We start from the raw sequence: 23308 nt of genomic DNA, 5'->3' as shown, positions 1-23308 counted from the left end.
TTAGAACAAGTCCACGAGAGCCAAGGTAAGGCCTTGAGTATATCCCACCTGGATTTACAGACCATCTCAAGAATACACTAATGACCAAATACCAGACAAGTTGTGGGAAGACATCAAGGACATCGTACATGAAGAAAGCAAGAGGTGATGAAAAAGACAGTAAAAAAAGAAAAGACCAAAACAGATGTCAGAAGAGACTCTGAAACTTGCTCCTGAACAGAGTAGCTAAAGTGAACATAGGAAACGATGAAGCAAAAGAACTGAACAGAAGATTTCAAAGGGCAGCTTGAGAAGACAAAGTAAAGTGTTATAATGACAGTGCAAAGACCTGGAGTAGAGAGCCAAAAGGGCAGAACACGCCCAGCATTTCTCAAACTAAAAGAACTGAAGAAAAAACTCAAGCCTAAGTTGCAATTTTGAATATTCTATGGGCAAAAAGAGTTGGAATCGACTCGATGGCATAGGGCTTGGTGGTTTTTTTTTTTTCTTTTGGTTATGGGCAAAATACTGAACGATTCAGGAAGCGTGAAAGAAGGTGGAAGGAATCCACACAGTCACTGTACCAAAAAGAACTGGTTGATGTTCAACCATTTCAGGAGGTGGCATATGATCAAGAATGGACTGTAGTGAAGGAAGAGGTTCAAGCTGAAGCCTTTGGTGAAAAACAAGGCTGCGGGAATTGGCAGAATACCAAACGAGATGTTTAAACAAATGGAGGTAACGCTGGAAGCGCTCACTTGTCTATGCCAAGAAATTTGGAAGACAGCTACCTGGCTGACGGACCGGAAGAGATCCATATTTGTGCCCATTCCAAAGACAGGTGATCCAACAGGATGTGGAAATTATCAAACAATATCATTAATATCACATGCAGGTAAAATTTTGCTGAAGATCACTCAAAAGTGGCTGCAGCAGTACATCAACAGGAAACTGCCAGAAATTCAAACTGGCCTCCGGAGAGGATGTGAGAGAAGAGATATCATTGCTGATACCAGGTGGATCTTGGTTGAAAGCAGAGAAAACCAGAAGGATGTTTACCTGTGTTTCATTGACTAGGCAAAGGCATTCGACTGTGTGAATCATAACAAATTATGGATAACATTGCAAAGAATGGCAATTCCAGAACACTTCATTGTGCTCATGAGGAACCTATACATGGATCAAGAGGCAATCATTTCAACAGAACAAGGGGATACTGCATGGTTTAAAGTCAAGAAAGGTGTGGGTCAGGGTTGTATCCTTTCACCATACTTATTCAATCTGTATGCTGAGCAAATAATCTGAGAAGCTGGACTATATGAAAAATGAGGCATCAAATTCATTGACAACCTACGTTACGCAGATGACACAACCTTGCTTGCTGAAAGTGAAGAGGACTTGAAGCACTTACTGATGAAGATCAAAGACCACAGCCTTCAGTATGGATTACACTTCAACATAAAGAAAACAAAAAATCCTCACAACCAGACCGATAAACACCACCATGATAAACAGAGAAAGATTGAAGTTGTCAAGGATTTCATTTTACTTGGATCCACAATTAACACCCATGGAAGCAGCGTTCAAGTAATGAAACAACACATTGCATTGGACAAATCTGCTGCAAAAGACCTCTTTAAAGTGCTAAAACGCAAAAATTTCACCTTGAGGACTAAAGTGTGCCTGACCCAAGCCATGGTACGTATTTTCAATCACCTCACGTGCATGCAAAAGCTGGATAAGGAATAAGGAAGACTGAAGAACTGATGCCTTTCAATTATGGTGCTGGCAAAGAATACGGAATATAACATGAACATACATGTCTGTCTTGGAGGAAGTACAGCCAGAGTGTTCCTTGGAAGCATGGAAGGCGGGACTTGGTCTCACATACTTTGGACATGTTATCAGGAGGGACCAGTCCCTGGAGAAGGACATCATGCTTGGTAAAGCAGAGGGCCAGCAAAAAACAGGAAGACCCTGAATGAGATGGACTGACACAGTGGCTGCAAAAATGGGCTCAAGCATAACAAGGATTGTGAGGATGGTGCAGGACCTGGCAGTGTCGTTCTGTTGTACACGGGGTTGCTGTGCGTCAGGACTGACTTGATGGCGCCTCACAACAACAATCTTCACGGAAGCAGATTGCCAAGCCTTTCTTCCACAGCCGTGCTGGGTGGTTTGAACCACCAACCTTTAGGCTACTGTTGTTGTTGTCGAGTCAATTCTGACTCATGGTGAGCCCATGTGTTACAGCGTAGAACTGCTCCATAGGGTTTTCTCCTCTGTAATCTTACTGGAAGTGGATCACCAGGTCTTTTGTTCTGTGGCACTGTTGGATGGGTTCCAACTGTCGACCTTGAGGTTAGCAGTCAAGCACAAACCGTTTGCTCCTCACAGGGACCCCTGGTGGCTTCCAAGAACCAACAATTTATTGTCTCACAGTTCTGGAGCTAGACGTCTGAATTCAGGGAACGGCAGGGCCACGCTCTCTTTGCAGGCTCTAGCGGAAGATCCTGTCTTGTCTCGCCTAGAGTCTGGTGGCCCCAGGAGTTCCTTGGCTTACGGCTGCAGCGTAACTCCTAGGGAATAAACGGGAGTCCCTGGTGGTGCAAACAGCTAACAAGCTTGGTTGCTAACTGAAAATGGGAGATTTGAGTCTATCTAGTGGCACTCAGAAGAAAGGCCTGGTGATCTACTTCCAAAAAAAATCAGTCAAAGAAAATGCTGTGGAGCACAGCTCTATTCTGACGCACATTCGGTCGCATGAATTGGAATCAATTCCACGGCAACTTTTTTTTTTTTAATTCTATTCTACAGGAATCAAGTCAAACCCAAACACGTTGCCGTCGAGCTGATGCAACTCACAGCGACTGCACAAGACAGAGTAGAACTGCCCCATGGGGCTGCCAAGGAGCAGCTGGTGGATTCGAACTGCGACCTCTTGGTTAGCAGCTGAGCTCTTAACTATTGTGGCACCAGGGCTCCTGTATTATGGGAAAACACATCTGAAACACACGTTTTTTTAAAAAAAGTATTAATATTCAGATGTATAAAGGGATGCTACAAAAACCCAGTAGAAACGAAGGCAAAGGATAAGAAAAAGCAATTCATTGACAAAGAAATGGAAAGAGTCAATAATCACACGAAAAGATGCTCAACTTCATGAATCATCAAGGACAGGCAAGTTAAAAGCAAGGTACCATTTTTCATTGGACAGATCGGAGCAAAAATTAAGTCTTCCAGTAGAGCTAAGAAGGGCGCCTAAGAGCAGCCTCTCTACGCTGCTGGCAGTAGCGTAAAACTTGCATTGCCTTTTCAAATGGTCAATTGGCAATCCCCTTCACCATTTAACACCCACTTCACTTATGAGCCCTGGTGGCATAGTGGTTAAAAGCTTCACCCACTAACCAAAAGGTTGGCAGTTCGAATCTACCAGCTGCTCTTTGGAAACCCTATGGGGCAGTTCTACTCTGCCCTGTAGTGTCGCTATGAGTCAGAATAGACTCGACCGCAATGGGTTTGCTATGTGGAAAACAAGGAGCCCTGGTGACACAAAGATCTGATCCCCTATAAATTACAGCCTAGAAAATCCTATGGGGCAGTTCCACTCTGTCCGATAGGGTCACCATGAGTCGGAATTGACTTGATGGCAGCGTGTGTGGTTTTTGGTTTTTCACTTGTGACCAGCAGCTCCACCTGTAGACATCTATCCGATAGCTGGGTTCTCACCTGAGCACAAAGATGATGCACACAGATGCTCTCCTAGCCAGCCTCCGCGTAACCGACTTGCAGAATTCCACAGAGCTTTCTGCTTCCCTGTAACACCTGTGCGGGTGCACTGGGCACTCCGGGCAGATGGCTTCCCTGCACACTCCTGTTCCTACCTGTTGAGCTGTATGCCTGCGTTCGTGTTTGTCCCTAAACGTATTCATGGCAGTTGTACTTGTTAGGTAATTCTATAATTTAATTATAAAAACCAACTAATTCTCAGTGCACAGGGCGTTGTTTTTATGAAAACAAACCTGAATGCTCTGAAGAGTCTCGTAAAGACAAGTTGCTAAAAACCAAAACCAAAACGCTGTTGGATAAAGTGAAGCTGAAAGAAGTGTCAAATACTGGGAGGAAGATCCTAAAAATCTATAAGGATTCCGCACTTACGGTTTTCATAAGTGTCTGAACTCTCAGTCAGTTGGTGCATCAATTGCTGTGCTTTGACCAAGCGAGATCAAGGAGTGTACAGACTGGAGGATGCAGGCTCCGAGAAAAGGGCTGGACACATTTGCGGCATTTGCTTTTTTCCACAATGAGAATGTATTCGTGAGTTACCTGTTTCATAACGTTTAAAACTAAAGTGATACCTTTAGCAACATAAAGGATACTTGTAACAGTACAAAATAACTTTTTGTTTCCTGTGATAATTTTTCTTGCTCTGAATTCTAGTCTGCCTGATATATATAGTGGGTTTGGTTTTCTAATCAATTGGAGAGTTTCTGTCTTTTAATAGAGAAATTTAAGCAATTTACACTTAATGTTATAACAGAAATGTTTGCTATTAACTCTGCCATCTTACTTTATGCTATTTGCTTTTTGTGCTTTCTTACTGCTTGCTTTTCTACCTTTTAGGACATGGGCCCTTCTTTCTCTGTTTTTAGCTTTGTTCATATTTTAGAGAGTTTATAGCATGTTTTAAGTTCTACCAGGGTTTATCTCTAAGTTTTCCAAAGTATTTAAAGCCTTTACTTCTCTAATTATCAATGCAAAAACCAGTATCTACCCCTTCTTTCCTTCCTCACTTACTGGTCTTTGCTTGAATTAATCTGGTATTTTGGATGGTTTCTGTTTTGCCAGCCCTTTCAATATGTACACAAAAGCTTTTCTTCAGCCCAGGGTTGTTTTCCTCTTCTGTCTCTGTTGCTTTACTTCAAGTCTATTCTTAAAAGCAGCACCAATTATTTGTAAGTTGGATCTGTTCCGTCATCCTCCTTCTATACTCTTTCTCTTCTCTGCAACACTACCATGTCTCCTATACCCCCATTTACCCTCTATTCGATTTTCTTTTCATCTCATGCTGTTGTGTCCTTACAGCTTTTTTGCTCCTGTTCATAGTTGGTTGTTATTATGTGCCTTTGAGTTGATTTCTGACTCACAGAGACTCCCTGTGACACAGTAGAAATGTCCCATAGGGTTTTCTTGGCTGTAATCTTTATGGGAGCAGATTGTCAGGTCTTTCTCCCATGGAGCCTCTGGGTGGGTTCAAACTGCCAACCTTCCAATTAGCAACTAAGTGCTCAACTGTTGTGCTGCCAGGGCTCCTTGCTGATAGTTTATTCTCAGAAATGAAATGACAAACAGCTTTCTGAAACTTTTCTCTGGATCCTACAGCATACTGTCCTCCCTGGTACACTTTTCTTCTGTGTCTTCCAAGATACTGGCTTCTTTTCCTTATTTCTAGGACTTAAAAAAAACAGGTCCCATGTTGGTGATTCTGACTTTATATGAAAGTCAAAGGTAGGAAATGATGGTCCTGTCTGTGACTGGTGGCACCCCTAGGTAAGTGGGGTGGCCAATTGCAGAGGGATTTCCCCATGGCTTCTGACACCTTCCACATAGTTGCTTTCAGTGGGCAAAGCCTGGTGAGCTTTTCTCAGTCCAGCTCCATCTGCCTCAGTGGAGATACCCTGGACTGTGCATCTTCACTTCTGGTGGGAATGTGAGTGGCTTTTTTACATCTTCTCATGAGTATCGTAGTGTGAAGCTGGGAGAAGGTACTGAAGGCTAGACATTATTTACATCAGAAGTTTCATTAAAAAACTCTTGATGTTACATGGAACTCAAATATGCCAACCATCATGGGACGTGCAGGACTGGGCAACATTTCGTTCTGTTGTACATGGGGTTACTATGAGTCGGAGCCAATTCGACCACAACTAACAACAACAAAAGCAGCAGCAAATTCATGATAAAACTCGTGTCTGAATTAAATGACCCTGATCAGGAACCACTCTGTTTTGGTCATTAACTGTGCGCAGCGTTGACTGTTTTGCCACTTAAATAAATAAGAGCAAATGTTTCTACAGAATCTAGTACAGAAGTACCAAAACCAAAACCAAACCAAGCCCCCTGCTGTCGAGTTGATTCCAACTCATAGTGGCCCTACAGAACAGAGTAGAATTGCCCCACAGAGTTTCCAAGGCTGTAATCTTTACGGAAACAGATTGCCACGTATTTCTCCTGCAGAGCGGCTGGTGGGTTCGAACTAGTGACCTTTCGGTTAGCAAGCGAGCATTTAACCACTGTGCCACAAGGGCTCCTTAGTGCAGGGGTAAGGGGGGGGTCAGGGCAGGCAGGACTTTTGGAGTCACAACTGTAAGTAGGAACAAGGAGAGGCATGCATTTGAAGGAGAGTGTGTGTGTGTTGGGAGGGGGGACTGCTGCTGCCAATAGGGGTGAGGGTGAGACGGTGAGGTGACAGTGGACAGTGATGATGATATTTGGACTGAATGAGTGCTTAAAAAAACACATCTCTTCATTTTTTTCTCTGCACCCGCTTTTAAAATTTCACAATCAACACACTCTTGCATATCACGTATTCTCTTGAACGTTCTCTCTCCTTACCACTGACGTTCCTGTTTCTCTGTGTACCACAAAATCTCTCTACACCGAAATTATCTTCGTTCAACTAAAAGAAACGCTTACATTGTTTCTCACATTGTTACTTGACTTTCTTCTGTTACTGTTATTTTTTAAGTTGATTATCATCCCCTGCCAGCAAATAACAACCCATCAGACAACTCCATGACCTGGCACCATCTTAGCTGAAGGTCTGTCAATGTCTCCCTGGGCTGTCAAATGAAGGGGCAAGAGAGAGGACAAGCCCTAGATTTCCCCACCATTTCCAGAAGGGGGAGAGGCAGGCAGGGGGATTTCTTTCAGAGACTCCATGCATTCAAAGCTCAAGGGTGGGATAAGACCAGGAGCGAAAGAGGTATGGCAGACTTTTGTAAACCACAGATGATGGGAATGAGTTCACAGTGACAGGGAGCTCAGCATCACCTGGGCCATCAAAGTTTATGTCAGCAACGGAAATATCCAACAGTAATTACAAAGGGTTTAAAAATCCAGTCTAATGAAACAGCAATGTGGCCAACACTCAATACTGGGGTTCAGCTACCCTAGCAGGTAACTGGGTGCTCCTCGTTACCTATGGAATAATGTAAGGAGCCCTGGTGGCAGAGTGGTTAAGTGCTTGACTGCTAACTGAAGGGTCATAGTTTGAGCCCACCAGCTGGTCTGCAAGAGGAAGATGTGGCAGTCTGCTTCTGTAAAGATTACATCCTTGGAAACCCTATGGGACATTTCTACTCTGTCCTAGAGGGTCGCTATGAGTTGGAATCGACCCAACAGCAGTGCATTTGGGGTTTTTATGGAATAAAGTAAAATCTCCAGGATGTTCTGCATGCAAAAGACACCCCTGTGCTAGAGCTGGTGAGCACCCCATAACTCAGCAAACCTCACCCTACAGAGGAAGCCTCACCTCAGGTTCAGTGAGGCAACAGCCCACCACTCTGACAGATGCCCCACCCCTCACAGACCATACCTCCTGCAGCTTGACCTCCTCCGGCTGCAGGATCTCCAGCACCCCGCTGCTCCGGATTTCTGGGAGGTCCTGCCAGAGGTTAAACCTTGAGTGCGGGTTACTGAGCAGGCAGATCTGAGGCAGAGCCTTCCTCTCAGGTGGGCTGGCCGGCTCCTCCTCCTCTTCCTCCTCCTCTTCCTCTTCTTCCCCAGGAGCCTCCACACTGGCCGGGGACCTGTCATGTATTTCTGCATCCTGCTGCCTCCTGGTTTCGATTTCTTGCAAAGTTGATTTATCTCGGTATTCCTGATACAGGAGCCCTGAAATCACATGGAGTTGTAATAAAGAGAAGAAAATGATTTTAGATGAAGATCATTCTGAATCACTAAGTCAAGATTTTCGTATTCTCATTAAGGGCAAATGCTCTACCTCGGAATATACAAAGAAAGCTGGGCCCACAGCTGTCCTAGCAAAGCTCTCCTGCCCAGAAGCCAGACCACCACGGTCTTCACCTCTTGGCTAAGAGCAGCACAGGTAGGCTTTTGCCCACAAAGAATAAAGAAATCCCCCAAAGCATTCAAAATCAAGTCACACAAATGTATACAATCCCGCCACATGCTTACTTGGCAAGCAACACAATCTAGAACTTGATGTGTTAATAACTGAGGCGTACAAGTTGACAGAAAAGTCCCAGTTATGTCTCAAAATCCCAACAGGATGTTTTGCACGGCCTTAAATGCTTTCATACTAAAACTCAAGCCTATTCAGTCACAGAATGGGAATACTTGTAAAATCCCATTTTGAAGGAAAAGCCAATTTTTTCATACCAAGTTCATCAACCTTATGATTCAAAGGGGAAAAATTCCTTAGTTTACTTTCACAGTTCCCAGCGTCCTTGCCCTACCAGTTTTACTTGGGATAAACAGACCCCAAGTCTCTAAGGCGGTTGGGGTACAGGCGAACCAGCACACATCTAGCGCCTCCCCAAGGAAAAGCTCATTTTGGACTCATGGCTGTGGGGAAAGCGATGGTGTCTTCCCACACGAGGGCTGGGCTGTTAATGTGGAGCACACCGAGACACTTCAGTGCAAAGAGCAAGGGGCTCCAGGCCCAGGGAGAGGGGAGCGCTCTGGGCAAGATGCGGGGATGGGGGTCAGTTGGTGCCAAGCCTAGGGGGAAGAGGAAAGACCCCAAAGAGTCTCCTCTGCTGAGCCATGGAGGCGGGAGTTGATCCCAGCAGGAGGGGGGCTCCAGGACCCCTCAAGTAAGCTGCTTGGGTTTACATTGAGGAGAACCACGGACTGCAAAGTGGGGACAGGTATGGTGAGGTGAGGGGCAGACGCACACCCCGGAAAGTGGCTACAGCAGTTCCCAGGAGAGTGATAGTGGATGAGATGGAGTGAAGTGCCCCCAGTTCATGGGACAGTCCTGAGGCAGAAGAGGGATCCTGGAGAAAGGCAGGAGCTAAGTCATGGTGTCTTAGTTAGCTAGTGCTGCTGTAACAGAAATACCACAGCTAGATGGCTTTAACAGAAATTTGTTTTTGTACAGTTTAACAAACCAACCAACCTGTTGCCGTCAAGTCAATTTTGACACATAATGACCCTATAGCACGGAGTAGGACTGTTCCATAGGGTTTCTGAGGAGCAGCTGGTGGATTTGAACAGCTGATCTTCTGATTAGCAGCCCAGCTCTTAACCACTGCACCACTAGGGCTCCCTCATACAGTTTAGGAGGTTAGAAATCTGAATTCAGAGCAATGGCTCTAGGGGAAAGCATTGTCCCTGTATTAGGAAGGTCCTTGTCTCTTCAAATTCTGCTTACTGGCTCCTTGGAGATCTCCATGTGTCTTGGCATCTATCTTACTTGATCTCTCTTGCTAGATTGCATTTTTTCTCTTTTATATATCAAAAGAGATTGACTCAAGATACACTCTACACTAATCCTGCCTCATTAACATAACAAAGAAGCCCCATTCCCAAATGGGATTATAACCACAGGCATAGAGGTTAGGTTTCACAACACATATTTTTGGGGAATGTAATTCAATCCATAACACTCCACCCTTTCCCCCAACACCAATTTGTTTCCTTGCCACACGCAAAACACATTCACGCCATCATATCACTCTAAAAGTCTTAAAGCAACTTCAAGTTCAAAATCTCATCTTCTGAGTCATCTAAATCAAATATGGGTGAGACTTTAGGTGTATTCCATCCAGGGGCAAAATTCCTCTTCGTCTGTGAATCTCTGAAATCTAGACTACAAGTTATCTGTTTCCACAGTACAATGTAGAACAGGCACAAGGTAGACATTTCCATTACTGAATGGGAGAAATTGGAGGGAAAGAAGGGATAATGGGCACCAAGGAAGTCCCAAACCCAGCAGAACAAATTACATTAGCTCTCAAGGCTTGAAAATAATCCTCTCTTCTCTGAGACCATCCCAGCAATGTCCTGCCCTCCAGACTGGGTGTTGGCCATGCCTTCTGGATTCTGGGTGGAGGTTCCTCGGTCCTGGGCTTCAGCTCCACCTTCCAGTCCCTCTGGGATGACAACTCTGCTCCTTTGGCTTTAGGTGCACCATTTTCCTAGTCCACCTCAGTGACTTCCCTATCCCCTTGGCCCTGGCAGGACCCATTCTTCTGCCCCTTGGGCATGGCAGCCCACCCTCAGCTTTGGGTGGTGGCCCCATTCCCCCGGTATACCTTAAAGATAGCCCCACACTCTGGAACTGTGTTGAAATGGAGTTTGAAACCTAGGAGGCTGTGGCCCCACCCTTTGAGATCCAGAAGACTCTGGTCCCACCCTTTGAAACCAAGAAGAGCCAGCTTCCCATGCTCCTTTCAACAGTTCTGCTGATCTCTGAGCTGATCCAGGGATGGTTCTTTTCTTTTCTTTGAAGAGAAGATATGTAGCTCCTTTGGCCTGTTTCCAGCCTACAGAATTCCAAGAGGCAGACAGCAGTCTTTCCTTTCGTTCTTTCTCTGCCCCCTTTAGTCTAAGCTGATAGATTTTCTGCTGTGGTAGCTGGATAGATCCATGAGTCACAGGCTTAATCTCTTCAACAAGATTGTGTAGCCACATCCTTGGTGAGCATTTTAGGGCATGTGTCCTTAGTTTGTACAACAGAATTTCCCAAATCTTTAAGTTCTGTTTTCATTTTTCACAGTTCATTTTTAAGTCCATCTCTTTCCTCTCCCATTTTACTATATGCAGCAAGGAGAAACCACACGGCCCCTTTAAGATCTTGCTTAGAAATCTCATCAGCCTGATATCCAAGTTCATCACTTACAAGTTCTACTTTCCGCCAAACATTCTAACATAATTCAGACAAGTTCTTTGCCCCTGCATAAAAAGCACTACCCTTCCTCCACTGTCCAATTATGTGTTCATCATTTCCTTTTAAACTCTCACCAGAAGCACGCTTAACATCCACAATTCTAGGAACATTGTGTTGCTGGGGCCATATGTATTCTTTAAGATGATACGGACTTTCTCTGTAGCTGTCCTCACTTCCTTCTAAGCCCTCAACAGAATTGCCTTTGATATCCATAATTCTACCAACAGACTCTTCAAGGCAATCTAAGCTTTTACTATTAACCAAACCAAACCCATTGTCGTCTAGTTGATTCTGACTCATAGCGACCCTATAGGACAGAGTAGAACTGCCTCACAGGGTTTCCAAGCAGCAGCTGGTGGATTTGAACTGCTGACCTTTTGGTTAGCAGCTGTAGCACTTAACCACTGTGCCACCAGGGCTCCTTTACTATTGCTGCTGTTGTTGTTAGGTGCCGTCAAGTCAGTTCCGACTCATAGTGATCCTGTGTACAACAGAACGACACACTGCCTGGTCCTGTGCCATCCTCACAATCATTGTTATGCTTGAGCCCGTTGTTGCAGCCACTGTGTCAATCCACCTCACCCAGGGTCTTCTTTTTTGCTGACCCTCTACTTTACCAAGGGTCTTGAATTGAATTATGTCCCCCAAAATAGTGTGCTGGTCTGGATCAATTTGGCTGGGCCATAATTCTCAGTATTGTATGATTTTCCTGTATGTTGTAAATCCTGCCTCTATGATGTTAATGAGGGAGGATGGGTGGCAGTTATGTTAGTGAGACAGGACTCAATCTACAAGATTGGATTGTGTCTTGAGGCAATATTTTGAGATATGAAGAGAGAGGTGAGCAGAGAGACAGGGACTTCCTATCACCTAGAAAGCAGTGCTGGGAGCAGAGTGTGCCCTTTGGACCGAGGTTCTCTGTGCGGAGAAGCTCCTAGTCTGGGGGAAGATTGATGAACAGGTTGTCAGAGAGAGAAAGCCTTCCCCTGGAGCTGATGCCCTGATTTTGGACTTTTAGCCTACTTTACTGTGAGGAAATAAATTGCTCTTTGTTAAAGCCATCCACTTGTGGTATTTCTGTTACAGCAGCACTAGATAACTAAGACACTGAGCGTGATGTCCTCCTCCCGGGACTAATCCCTCCTGATAACATGTCCAAAGTATGTGAGACGTAGTCTCACCATCCTTGCTTCTGGGGAGCATTCTGGTTGTACTTCTTCCTTCTTCCTTCCTTTACTATTAGGCACCTTAAAACTCTTCCAGCCTCCACCCATTACCCAATTCCAAAATCAATTTCACATTTTAGGTGTCTGTTTGAACAGCACCCTGCTCTTTTGGTACCAAATTCTGTCTTAGTCATTTAGTATTTTTTTATAACGGAAGTACCACGAGTGGTTGGCTTTAACAAACAGAAATTTATTCTCTCACAGCTTGGGAGACTAGAAGTCTGAATTCGGGGCATTGGCAAAGGGAAGGCTTTCTCTCTGTTGGCTCTGGAGGAAGGGCCTTGTCTCTTCAGCTTCTGCTTCCTGGTTCCTTGAAGATCTCCATGTGTCTTGGCACCTATCTTACTCTATCTCTCTTGCTGGCTTTCGTTTTTTCTTTTATGTCTCAGAAGAGATTGACTCAAGATACACACTATACTAGTCCTTTAGGGTTAACATAACATAACATTAACACAACAAAGACGAACCATTCCCAAATGGGATCATCACCACAAGCATAGAGGTTAGGTTTTACAACACATATTTTGGGGGGATATAATTCAATCCATAACACATAGAGGGCAGTGGTGGTTCAGGGGTAAGAATCCTGGCCTTCCATGCGGGAGACCCGAGTTCAATCCCAGCCAATGCACCTCATGTGTTGCTGCCACCTGTCCGTCAGTGGAAGCCTGTGTGTTGCTATGATACCGAACAGGCTTCAGCAGAGCTTCCAGACTAAGACGGACTAGGAAGAAAGGTCTGGAGATCTACTTCTGAAAATCAGCCAGTGAAAACCCTATGGATCACAACAGTCTGATTCGCAAACAACCATGGGGACAGCACAGGATCAGGCAGCACTTTGTTCCATTGTGCACGGGGCCACCATGAGCCGGGGGCCACCTCGAAGGCAGCTAACGACAAGTCATAAATAATGCCCAGTGACTGGTCTGTTAACAGGGTCTGGTGGCGCCACTCAAGGACGCGGGAACACAAGAGGAGGGCCCGGCAAGGGGGTGGGGTGGAGCGGAGGGACAGGCTCAGTTTTGAACATGTTGAAATTGAGGTGTTCTGAGGGACACCAGAGGCAAGTCCAGCGGGCAGTGGGACTCACTGACCTGGAGCCCGAGAGGGGCTCAGGGTCCTTTGATATGTTTACTTATAAAAGGAAGACGCTGACTCCCCTAGGACATTTCTAATCACTTAAACATACTACGTGTACAGCTCTTGGTCTTAGAATGCAGTAAAAACCGTCACCTATTTTTCCTTCTTTACCTAATTGTTAAAATATCTAAAAAGTAGAAAGAAAGAAAAAGACTTGGAAATTCTGCATGGGGCTGGATAAATTATAGTCATAAGCAGAAGCCTAATAAATCAACTCTGGATTAAATTACTTGGCTTCCGGCACTTCATAACTCTAAATTATAAAGCCTTTATGCTAAGGTAAATATATCATTTACTTCCAGAAATTAAGGCGCTATATTTTTACGATGTTACTACCCAGCAGAATACAAGGAGTTAATTTGACAAAGGAATTAAAAAGAAAATCGAAGTCTCTGCTGAATGCATCCCAGGAAAAAGATCTACGAAGGCAGAGGTCTAATGTTACCACATAACCTGCTATAATTTTGGATGCTAACTGCCTACACATAACGATGTAACTATAAACGCTAATTGTTCTGCTCTGTGGCTGATGCTGTGTTTACGGAGGTTTAAAGAAACCAGATTTCCACGAATTGACTTGGATTTACTTTCGATGCTTAGCAGAGTGCCTCCCACATAGTAGGTACTCAAATATTTGCTGAATTGAAGACCTCTTAGAAAAGCAATTTCCAAGGTTCACAAAAGTGTCTAGTTTGGTGTATTTTTTGAAGATTGAAAAAGATGTCTTAAGACATATGCTACAGTCAGCAAACCATAGGTCGACACTGTGTGGAACGTCTCACTGTGGTGCATGTGCTGCAAAGAGATACAGGTATCAGCACTGTGAGAGTCACCGGGTTAAAAATTTCTGAAATCATATCGCGGCAGACACCGTTGGCTGCCTACCTCCTGTCTCCTCAAACTCCTTCTTCCCAGTTGGCAGGAGAGGGGTTTGTTTGGGTGTTGACCCATCCTGTGCTCAGGGAAGTGAGTAAACGCTGACTGATCAAAACCTTCCACAGGTCCTGTCCCCCTGCCGGTAGTAGGTGTGTAGACATGGCATGTGACACAACCTGGCCAAGGAGAGTAAGGGGACATCTTCCAAGGGCTTCTCAACAAGAGTCCCTCCCCAGTAGACACATGAAGATAAACGGCCCTTTCAGCTTTAACTCATGGATGCTTGAAGACGTGGTGCCTGGAGTTGTGGCAGCCATCTTGGGACATGAAGCCCAAATGCTGAGAACGGGGGAGGGAAAACAGCTGGGTCATTGTTCCCCTGAATAAACCAACTTTGGAACCCCCTACCCCTGGACTCATTAACTGAAATACAATGTTTCTACTATTTAGAGTCACTTTTTGTTGAATGTTCTGTTACTTGCAGCCAAAAACTCCCAATACAAGTAATTTTAGAATTTTCTTAAAACTTCATACTTTCTTCTGAGGTATTTAGAATATGAATTTAAGCATCTATTTTTCTTGTAGTTACTGTGATGACAAAGAGTTATATGACACACCGAGTACCATTTTTCATAGTCAGTATATTTTTATTTGTATTAAAATTCAGAAATAAAAAACAGGGTAGCTCTATCTGAGGAGCTGTATGCTATCTGATTAAATTTCTGTACTCGGTGTACCGTTATCTCGTATTTTGTACACTCAGTAAGCATGACTTTATATGGAAATCAAGTTTACCTGGTACAGGGGCCAGCGTGAGCCTTGCACCCGGTGGAATTGCATCCATGTGGAATTGGAAGACTTAACTCCCGTCTCTCCTAATTAAAATGATCTATACCAGGTTAGCCGAACTGCCCTGCAGAAGAAGGATAAGCCCCTAGCTCTTCTTGCCAAACCCTCTGGAGTCATTCCAAATCTCACTTTCCAAAGAGACTAATTCCTTGGATCTTTCAAATAGAAACTTCCTAAAGGACAGAGAATTCATTCATTAGGTATTTAGTGAGCACCTTCTAGGTCCCAAGCATTGTGTTAGGTGCTAGAGACAATGACAACAACAACACACAGACAAAACCAGTAAGACAGATCTCTGTTCTCAGGGTGGTACAGTGAAGTGCTTGGCTGCTAACCAAAAGGTCGGTGGTTTGAGCCCACCAGCTGCTCAGTGGGAGAAAGGTGTGGCAGTCTGCTTCTGTAGAGATTTATAGCCTTGGAAACCCTACAGAGAAGTTCTATTCTGTCTTATAGGGTTGCTCTGAGTCAGGATCGACTATCAGGGCAATAGGTATGGTCTCCTGAGGAGTCATGGGGCGAGGGGTGCAAATCCACCTAAAGGAGCCATGGAAGAAAGATCTGGTGATCTGTTCCAAAAAGTCAGCCATTGGAAACCCCATGGAGTACAGTCCTACTCTGACACGCATGGGGTCGCCACGAGTTGCAATTGACTCGACGGCACTGGTGGTGGCCATGGTCTCCCGAGGGCCCTATCCAGTTACGATAATTGCATACCGTACCTGCAAAATCCAAAAAAGTGGTCTACAAAATGCCTGCCTGCTCATTGCATTTTCCTCCGCCCTTAATAACACCGTATCTGTAGGAACCTGCAGTCCTTTCCTCACACCTGGCAAAGCGCTCGCCTCACTTGCAGAGCTGAAAGCGGCTACCAGGTTCTAGGTGTCTGCTTAGCATAGACCTCACATTAAGTATCAAGTCATGGACATGGCATGGTAACAGGTGCTGTCGTTCAGTCCTGCCCCTGAGAAATTCACCATTATCCCCGGAGACACTGGCAGGGGGAGCAGGGGAAAGACTCAGCATGCCAGAGCCCCTACTGTTTGACAGATGAGGAAACTGGAGCCCAAGAAGAGCAGGCCCTCGGGCCCCGACTCCCAGTTTCGAGCTCACACCATCAAAGCACCTAGCTCAACAGGTCCAATGATTTCCAGGCACAAAGTCCCAACATGCCCCTGACAGAGAGCGAGAGGAAAGCAGGCTCCATGAAAGGGGGTGTGGGCCTCTTCTGTCCCCCACCCCAAATGTCCTTCTAAGTCATGACACTGAGCTCAGCCAAACGAGGATGTTTCAGGAGAGGCGACTGGGGCTTCTGGAGTCTGCCAAGGTGGAGGTTGCCTTCCCACTACGAAGGACAGTGAGGTCTACTAAGGCAGAGGTTGCCTTCCCGCTACGAAGGACAGTGAGGTCTACCAAGGCAGAGGTTGCCTTCCCGCTACGAAGGACAGTGAGGTCTACCAAGGCAGAGGTTGCCTTCCCGCTACGAGGGACATTGAGGTCTACCAAGGCAGAGGTTGCCTTCCCGCTACGAAGGACAGTGAGGTCTACCAAGGCAGAGGTTGCCTTCCCGCTACGAGGGACATTGAGGTCTACCAAGGGAGAGGTTGCCTTCCCGCTATGAGGGACACTGAGGTCTACCAAGGCAGAGGTTGCCTTCCCGCTACGAAGGACAGTGAGGTCTACCAAGGCAGAGGTTGCCTTCCCGCTACGAGGGACAGTGAGGTCTACCAAGGGAGAGGTTGCCTTCCCGCTACGAGGGACACTGAGGTCTACCAAGGCAGAGGTTGCCTTCCCGCTACGAGGGACACTGAGGTCTACCAAGGCAGAGGTTGCCTTCCCGCTACGAGGGACACTGAGGTCTACCAAGGCAGAGGTTGCCTTCCCGCTACGAGGGACACTGAGGTCTACCAAGGCAGAGGTTGCCTTCCCGCTACGAAGGACAGTGAGGTCTACCAAGGGAGAGGTTGCCTTCCCACTACAAAGGACAATGAGGTAGAGAGTTGAGAGGAAGGAGTTTCAGGAGTCTTTGTTGCACATGGCAATTTCTTAATGGTTGGCATCAGTTTCAGATCAGCCCCTCTCTGTCTCCCCAGCAATCAAAGCGAAGACCCACCAGCACCAGCACCAGCGCCAGCGCCAGCGCCAGCGCCAGCACCTCCAGCCTGACGCAGTGGTCTGCCAGCCGGAACGCAATTCCTGGAGGCAGCCCCCTAGCAGGGCTCAGCGCTCACTCCACCCCCTCAGCTTTGCAGGAGTCTGGGATCCTCTCTGTGTTCATTTTAAGGAAAAAAAAAAAAAAACCCCGCTGCTAGGGAAGAGTGGGCAGGCCCTGAAGACTCCCAAGGCGTGGGGTCTCCTGTGGCAACGGAAGCTGCAGTCCACCCCTGGAGACACTTCACATCCTTCCCAGGGTCTGGGACTGGAGGACAAGAATTATATTATTTGGTTATCTGTTTGCTTTGTTTGGTTTAAGGGGGAAATTTCCAGACCTAGAATTGTTACTTAATGAAGAGACTGCGGCTCTGAGAGCATGGAAGAATGAAAAGGTTTTCTAAGCAGTTGGGACCATTTTCAGGAAAATGGAATCCACATTATTCACGCCCCGGTGCCGCTGGTGACGAAGATGAGAGCTAGTTTGATGTCACTAGTGCTGGGGTTCTCTGGGTGCTGCCTCACGCCACTCTCTGCAGTGGCAGCTGAGGCTGTGGCTTTGTGGGTGCTGGATACACTGGTTGTGCCTTCTGGGTCCTTTGTGCCCACATCTCTGGCCACTTTTCTGGAGGGGCAGGTGACACCAGGCTAAACTTCCAAACCCAGGGACGTCTGGGGCTCCGGCTTCTCTCGGTTTTACCTTCCCTCTCCTGTACAAAGTCCCCCGCGGCCACCTCTCCCCAGAATCACACCATCACCCGAGAACCCCTCACCTCCACACTCCACTCTCAGCTCCAACTCTGCAACCGCTAGCCCACCAGGCTCCTCCCCGCCTCGGGCATGGCCCAGGATGGCAGAAGGGGCAGGGGGAAAAGGTGTCCTCCCCCAGAGCAGACCTGGGCAACAGACCCCTCTGGAGAGAGCAGGATGGATATCCACTTGCTAAAGCCCAATTGTTCAGCAACATTAATTAACGTGGCAGTTTTGCCTCTGGAACCATTTCGAACCAAATATGTCAAAAACCTTCCTACCTGCGTCAGACACATTCACGCACACGCAGTGCAGCAGCATCCCATGAGCAGGGGACCCCGAGTCCACCAGGCCCCCGCTGGCGTTCCCGAACGCAGCCCCGCCGCCGGGGACACCCACCTATTTGCTCGATGAGGTTCCTCCAGGAGTCGGCCGGGATGGGGTGGATCCTCTGCAGGGCCTCGGTGAGCGTGGTGGGGCTGTCGGCCAGCGCCGGGCACTCCTCGGGCGTGGTCCCATTGCCCGGGGTGGAGGACGACTCGCTGGGGGGGCGGGGGGCAGGGAGGGCCCGGTTATTTGGAAGCAACGACACACGTCGGCCTGCTGCGGGCGGTGCTGGCATCGCGGCCAGCGGGCCCCAGGGCCGGGCGGGCCCACAGGTCCTACTTGTCACCCACCAGGGCGCGCCGGTGATTCATGCCGCGGCGGCCCGCCCGGACCTTCATGTTTTCCGAGCCCGCGGGCAGCGGCGGAAAGTTGGCGCGCCCCGACTCCGACGGCCCGCACCCAGGACCACCCCGCGCTCCCCGCCCCCTCGCCGGCAGCACGCGGGGGGCTGCGCGCCGAGCCTCCGTTCCGCGTCCCGGGGCCACGCGGCCAGAGCGGAGCCACCCGGGGAGACGGGCCGAGGGTGCGCGGGGGCCGGGGCTGGCCGTCGGGGGACCCCCGGATGGGCGCGGGGCGACCGGACGGGGGTAGCCGAGGGGACGGCAGCCCGGGGGGTGGCCCGCGATGGGCGCCCGGGGCCGGGGTGGCGCGCGGGGTCCGGGGCTCCTTGTCCTCACCTGCCGGGCAGGTGTCCCGCCGCCGAGTCGCGCGCATCGCTCTCCGAGGTGGAGCTGTCGTGGTCCACCGCGCAGGCGGCGCTGAAGGCGGCGGCCAGCAGCTCCATGGGGCCGGCCGGGGCCGGCGGCGCCGGGCGACGAGCGGGCACGGAGCGGGGTCGCAGCGCGCGGCTGGAGCCGGAGCTGCTGCCGCCGCCGCCGCCGCTGAGCGCTCCCGCGGGCGGGCTGGCGGGCGGGCGCGCGCTGGAGGCTCCGGGGTTGCCAAGGCAACGGGGAGGCGGGCGGGCGCGCGCGGGGGCGAGGCCGGCGGGCGGGGGCGCAGAGGGCCGGCGCGACCCGGGGCCGCGGGCGCAGACTCGGCCGGACCTCGGCAGCGCGCGCCCGCCGGCCTGGCCCGCCTGGCTAAGGAGGTGGGGGCCGCTGGCCCAGCCTCGCCTTCCCAGCTCCTCGCCGCGGTCCAGCCGGGCCGCCCCAGCTCCGCAAGGTCACGCCGTGATCCCTAAGAGCAACTTGGACCGTGCGGGCGGCGCGACCTTCTCCTCGGTGCGCCCTCAAACCTCCGCCTTGCCCACGCCTGGCCTTTGCCGCCCCGGGTCCGGCCTCGGCGGAACGCATCCCCGCCGGAGCTGCCCCTGTCTGAGGAAGTCCGTGGCAGAGACTGGGACCTTAGAGGCCCTCTGCCCGCACACGCGTGACCCGCTCGGTGGGGAGGGGGCCGGCGCGGAAGCCTCTCTCATGCAGGTCTGGCTGCAGGACAAGCAGGGGAGTCAGAGGCCCGAGGCTCCGACCGGCCCGGGATGGATTTGGGGGTGGAGGAGGAGAAAGTGGCCCCCAAACCTCCCCCAGTTTCCCTGCCCGGTCATATCGACTTCCAGAATCTGCACCTTCGTGTTATCTAGTTCAATCACCTCCGGATACAGAACCAATCCCACCGCCATGGACTCAGTCCGACTGCCCCACAGGGTTTCCAAGGCTGAAATCTTCACAGAAGCAAACTGCCACCTCTTTCTCCTGCCCAGCAGCTGGTGGGTTGGGACCACTGACCTTTTGGTTAGCAGCCCAGCACTCAAACCGCAGCAGCACCAGGGCGCCTTCCAGATACAGAAAGCAAGCAAAAATGGAGACTGGACTGCAGTGCAGTGGTGAGGGGGTCAAGGAGGGCACCTGCTGCGCAGCGAGGTCCTGCCTCAGTGACAGTGAACCCTGTCTAGCCGTGACCTGCAGGTCTTGAGGGATTTCCAACAGACAACCAGCAGGTCAGGGTCCTTTCCCAGAGGCCACTGAGGTCCCGTGACAAGGACCTGTGTCTCAAGCCAGGGCTAATTCCTTAGGTTTACCATCCTGAAGATACCAGGGGTGGGGGTGGGGGTGGAGTACAGAGCCAAGTGGAAACATCTTCCCCTGCACCTTCCACCTGTGGGGCATTTGTTTAAATGGACACTTGCCCTGTGCTTTAGTGCAAATGCTCCTGGCGGGAACGCTTCAGTTACTCTTAGTGGCTTGTCTTTAATCGATCTAATAGGAGTCCCTGGGTGGGCACCAATGGGTGGGAGTTGGAACCCACCCAGAGGCACCCCTGAAGACAGGCCTGGAGATCTGCTTCACAGTCACAGCCTTAAAAACCCTATGGAGGTCTTAAATGCTAACAAGCGGCCATCTAAGATGCATCAATTGGTCTCAACCCATCTGGATCAAAGGAGAATGAAGAACACCAAGGTCACACGATAACTATGAGCCCAAGACAGAAAGGGCCACATGAACTAGAGACTTACATCATCCTGAGACCAGAAGAACTAGATGGTGCCCGGCCACAACTGAAGACTGCCCTGACAGGGAACACAACAGAGAACTCCTGAGGGAGCAGGAGAACAGTGGGATGCAGACCCCAAATTCTCACAAAAAGACCAGACTTAATGGTCTGACTGAGACAAGAAGAATCCTGGCGGTCATGGTCCCCAAACCTTCTGTTGGCCCAGGACAGGAACCATTCCCGAAGACTACTCATCAGACATGGAAGGGACTGGACAATGGGCTGGAGAGATGCTGATGAAGAGTGAGCTACTTGTATTGGGTGGACACTTGAGACTGTATTGGCATCTCCTGTCTGGAGGGAAGATGGGAGGGTAGAGAGGGTTAGAAACTGGCAAAAGGGTCACGAAAGGAGAGACTGGAAGAAGGGAGCGGGCCGACTCTTTAGGGGGAGAGTAAATGGGAGTATGTAGTAAGGAGTGTATAAGCTTACATGGGACAGACTGACTTGATTTGTAAACTTTCACTTAAAGCACAATAAAAATTATTTAAAAAAAAAACCCTATGGAGCACAGTTCTGCTGTGCACACATGGGGTCACCATGAGCCGGAGTCCACTCCAGGCATATGACAACAACAATCGATTCAATAGCCGGTCATCCGGAGCAAGGCTGTTGTGATAAGGGAAGGGGAGAGGAGGAAAGAAGGAAGCAGCAATAGGAAAATCTGTTGCCGTGGGGTCTATTCCAACTCATAGTGACCCTATAGGACAGAGTAGAGCTGCCTCATAGGATTTCCTAGGCTGAAATCTTCACAGGAGCAGATCGCCAGGTCTTTTCTCCCATGAAGCACTTTAACCACGGAGCCACCAGGGCTCCCCGCAGCATAGGAAGAAAGGGCTTTTTGTCATAGATTACCATCAGGAGCTACACGCCCCCCGCCCCCCGTGGCCACACCCACTACATCTTCCTCCAGCACTGACTCTTGGAAAGGGTGAGCTGAAATCTAGTTCTCAAAGCTGCCTCTTAGCCTTAGGTCCCCCATTGTGGTCAGAATGGACGTGTCTAACTTCTCTTGCCTTTAAGGCTTCAGAATGTTTGAGTGACAACCATCTGGTCTTCTCCAGCCAAACACTTCCTCTTCCATGATTTATTCCACCTGGAACTATGTATCTCTGGATAGCCTTCTCTTGAGTGCTACCTTTTCACCTGCTCGCTGCCCATCTCCACCTGAATGTTCCCTAAACACCTGAAACAAGGTGTGCCCAACAGTGAACTCGCCATCCTCCCACCACCACCATCCTGGTACCAGATTCAACAAAGAGGCCAGGTAGAACTTGAGGGCCATCCTCCACTTTTCTTGTACCTTGGTCAGCCCCTGAGTCACTGGCCCACCAAGCCCCCTGGATTTCACAAGCCCCTCATAGCAGTCCTTCCTCCTTGGTGGTCTGGCATCTAAACTGTGACAAGTTGCTTCCCTCTGCACCCTATCCTTCTCTCTGCTCAGAAAACCTTCTAACCTGTGAGTCTGATTATGTCTCTCCTCTGTTTAACAACCTCAGCCGACGTTTCATCACCTGTCCCATCAAACCCCTGGCTCTTGAGTCAATTCTGACTCTTAGTAACCCATAGGACAGAGTAGAGCTGCCCCATAGGATTTCCAAGGCTGTATTCTTTATGGAGAAATGATGCTGGAGACAACAAGATACAATTTTGCAAGACCAGTAATGACTTCTTCATTGCAAATACCTTTCTTCAACAACATAAACAGCGACTATACACGTGGACCTTGCCAGATGGAAAAACACAGGATTCAAATTGATAACATCTGTGGAAAGAGACGATGGGGAAGCTCAGTATCATCAGTCAGAACAAAGTCAGGAGCCGACTGTGGAACAGACCATCAATTGCTCATATGCAAGTTCAAGTTGAAGCTGAAGAAAATTAGAGCAAGTCCATGAGAGTCAAAATACGACCTTGAGTATATCCCACCTGAATTCAAAGACCGTCTCAAGAATAGATTTGATGCATTAAACACTAATAACTGAAGACCAGGTTAGTTGTGGAATGACATCAAGGACATTATACAGGAAGAAAGCAAAAGGTCATAAAAAACACAGGAAAGAAAGAAAAGACCAAAATGAATGCCAGAAGAGACTCTGAAACTTGCTCTTGAATGTAAAGCTGCTAAAGCAAAAGGAAGAAATGAAGTAAAAGGGCTGAACAGACGATTTCAAAGGGAGGCTGGAGAACACAAAGTAAAGTATTGTAATGAAATGTTCAAAGACCTGGAGTTAGAAAACCAAAAGGGGAAAACACACCATTTCTTAAGCTGAAAGAACTGAAGAAAAAATTGAAGCCTCAAGTTGCAATATTGAAGGACTCTATGAGGAAAATATTGAAAGACACCGAAAGCATCAAAAGAAGATGGAAAGAATACACAGAGTCACTATACCAAAAAGAATTGGTGGACATTCATCCATTTCAGGAGGTAGCATTTGATCAAGAACCTATGGTGCTTAAGGAAGACATCCAAGCTGCATTGAAGGGAATGCAGAAAAACAAGCTTCCAGGAATTGACAGAACTAACTGTTTCAACGAATGGATGCAG

The 23308-nt window shown here is 48.5% G+C and overlaps 1 protein-coding gene across 1 annotated transcript in view; it reads right to left on the bottom strand.

The window, feature by feature from the left end:
* Positions 1 to 23308, bottom strand: part of NGEF (neuronal guanine nucleotide exchange factor) — an 80005-nt gene that overhangs the window by 28547 nt on the left and 28150 nt on the right. The window contains exons 4-5 of the mRNA XM_064286541.1: positions 18286 to 18428; positions 7577 to 7875 (exon numbers count right to left, since the gene is read on the bottom strand). Coding sequence (XP_064142611.1) covers positions 7577 to 7875; positions 18286 to 18428 — 442 coding nt within the window. The remainder of the gene's footprint in view (positions 1 to 7576; positions 7876 to 18285; positions 18429 to 23308) is intronic.

This window comes from Loxodonta africana, chromosome 6, assembly GCF_030014295.1.
Source record: "Loxodonta africana isolate mLoxAfr1 chromosome 6, mLoxAfr1.hap2, whole genome shotgun sequence".
NCBI lineage: Eukaryota > Metazoa > Chordata > Mammalia > Proboscidea > Elephantidae > Loxodonta > Loxodonta africana.
This window is presented reverse-complemented; position numbering and strand designations above follow the sequence as displayed.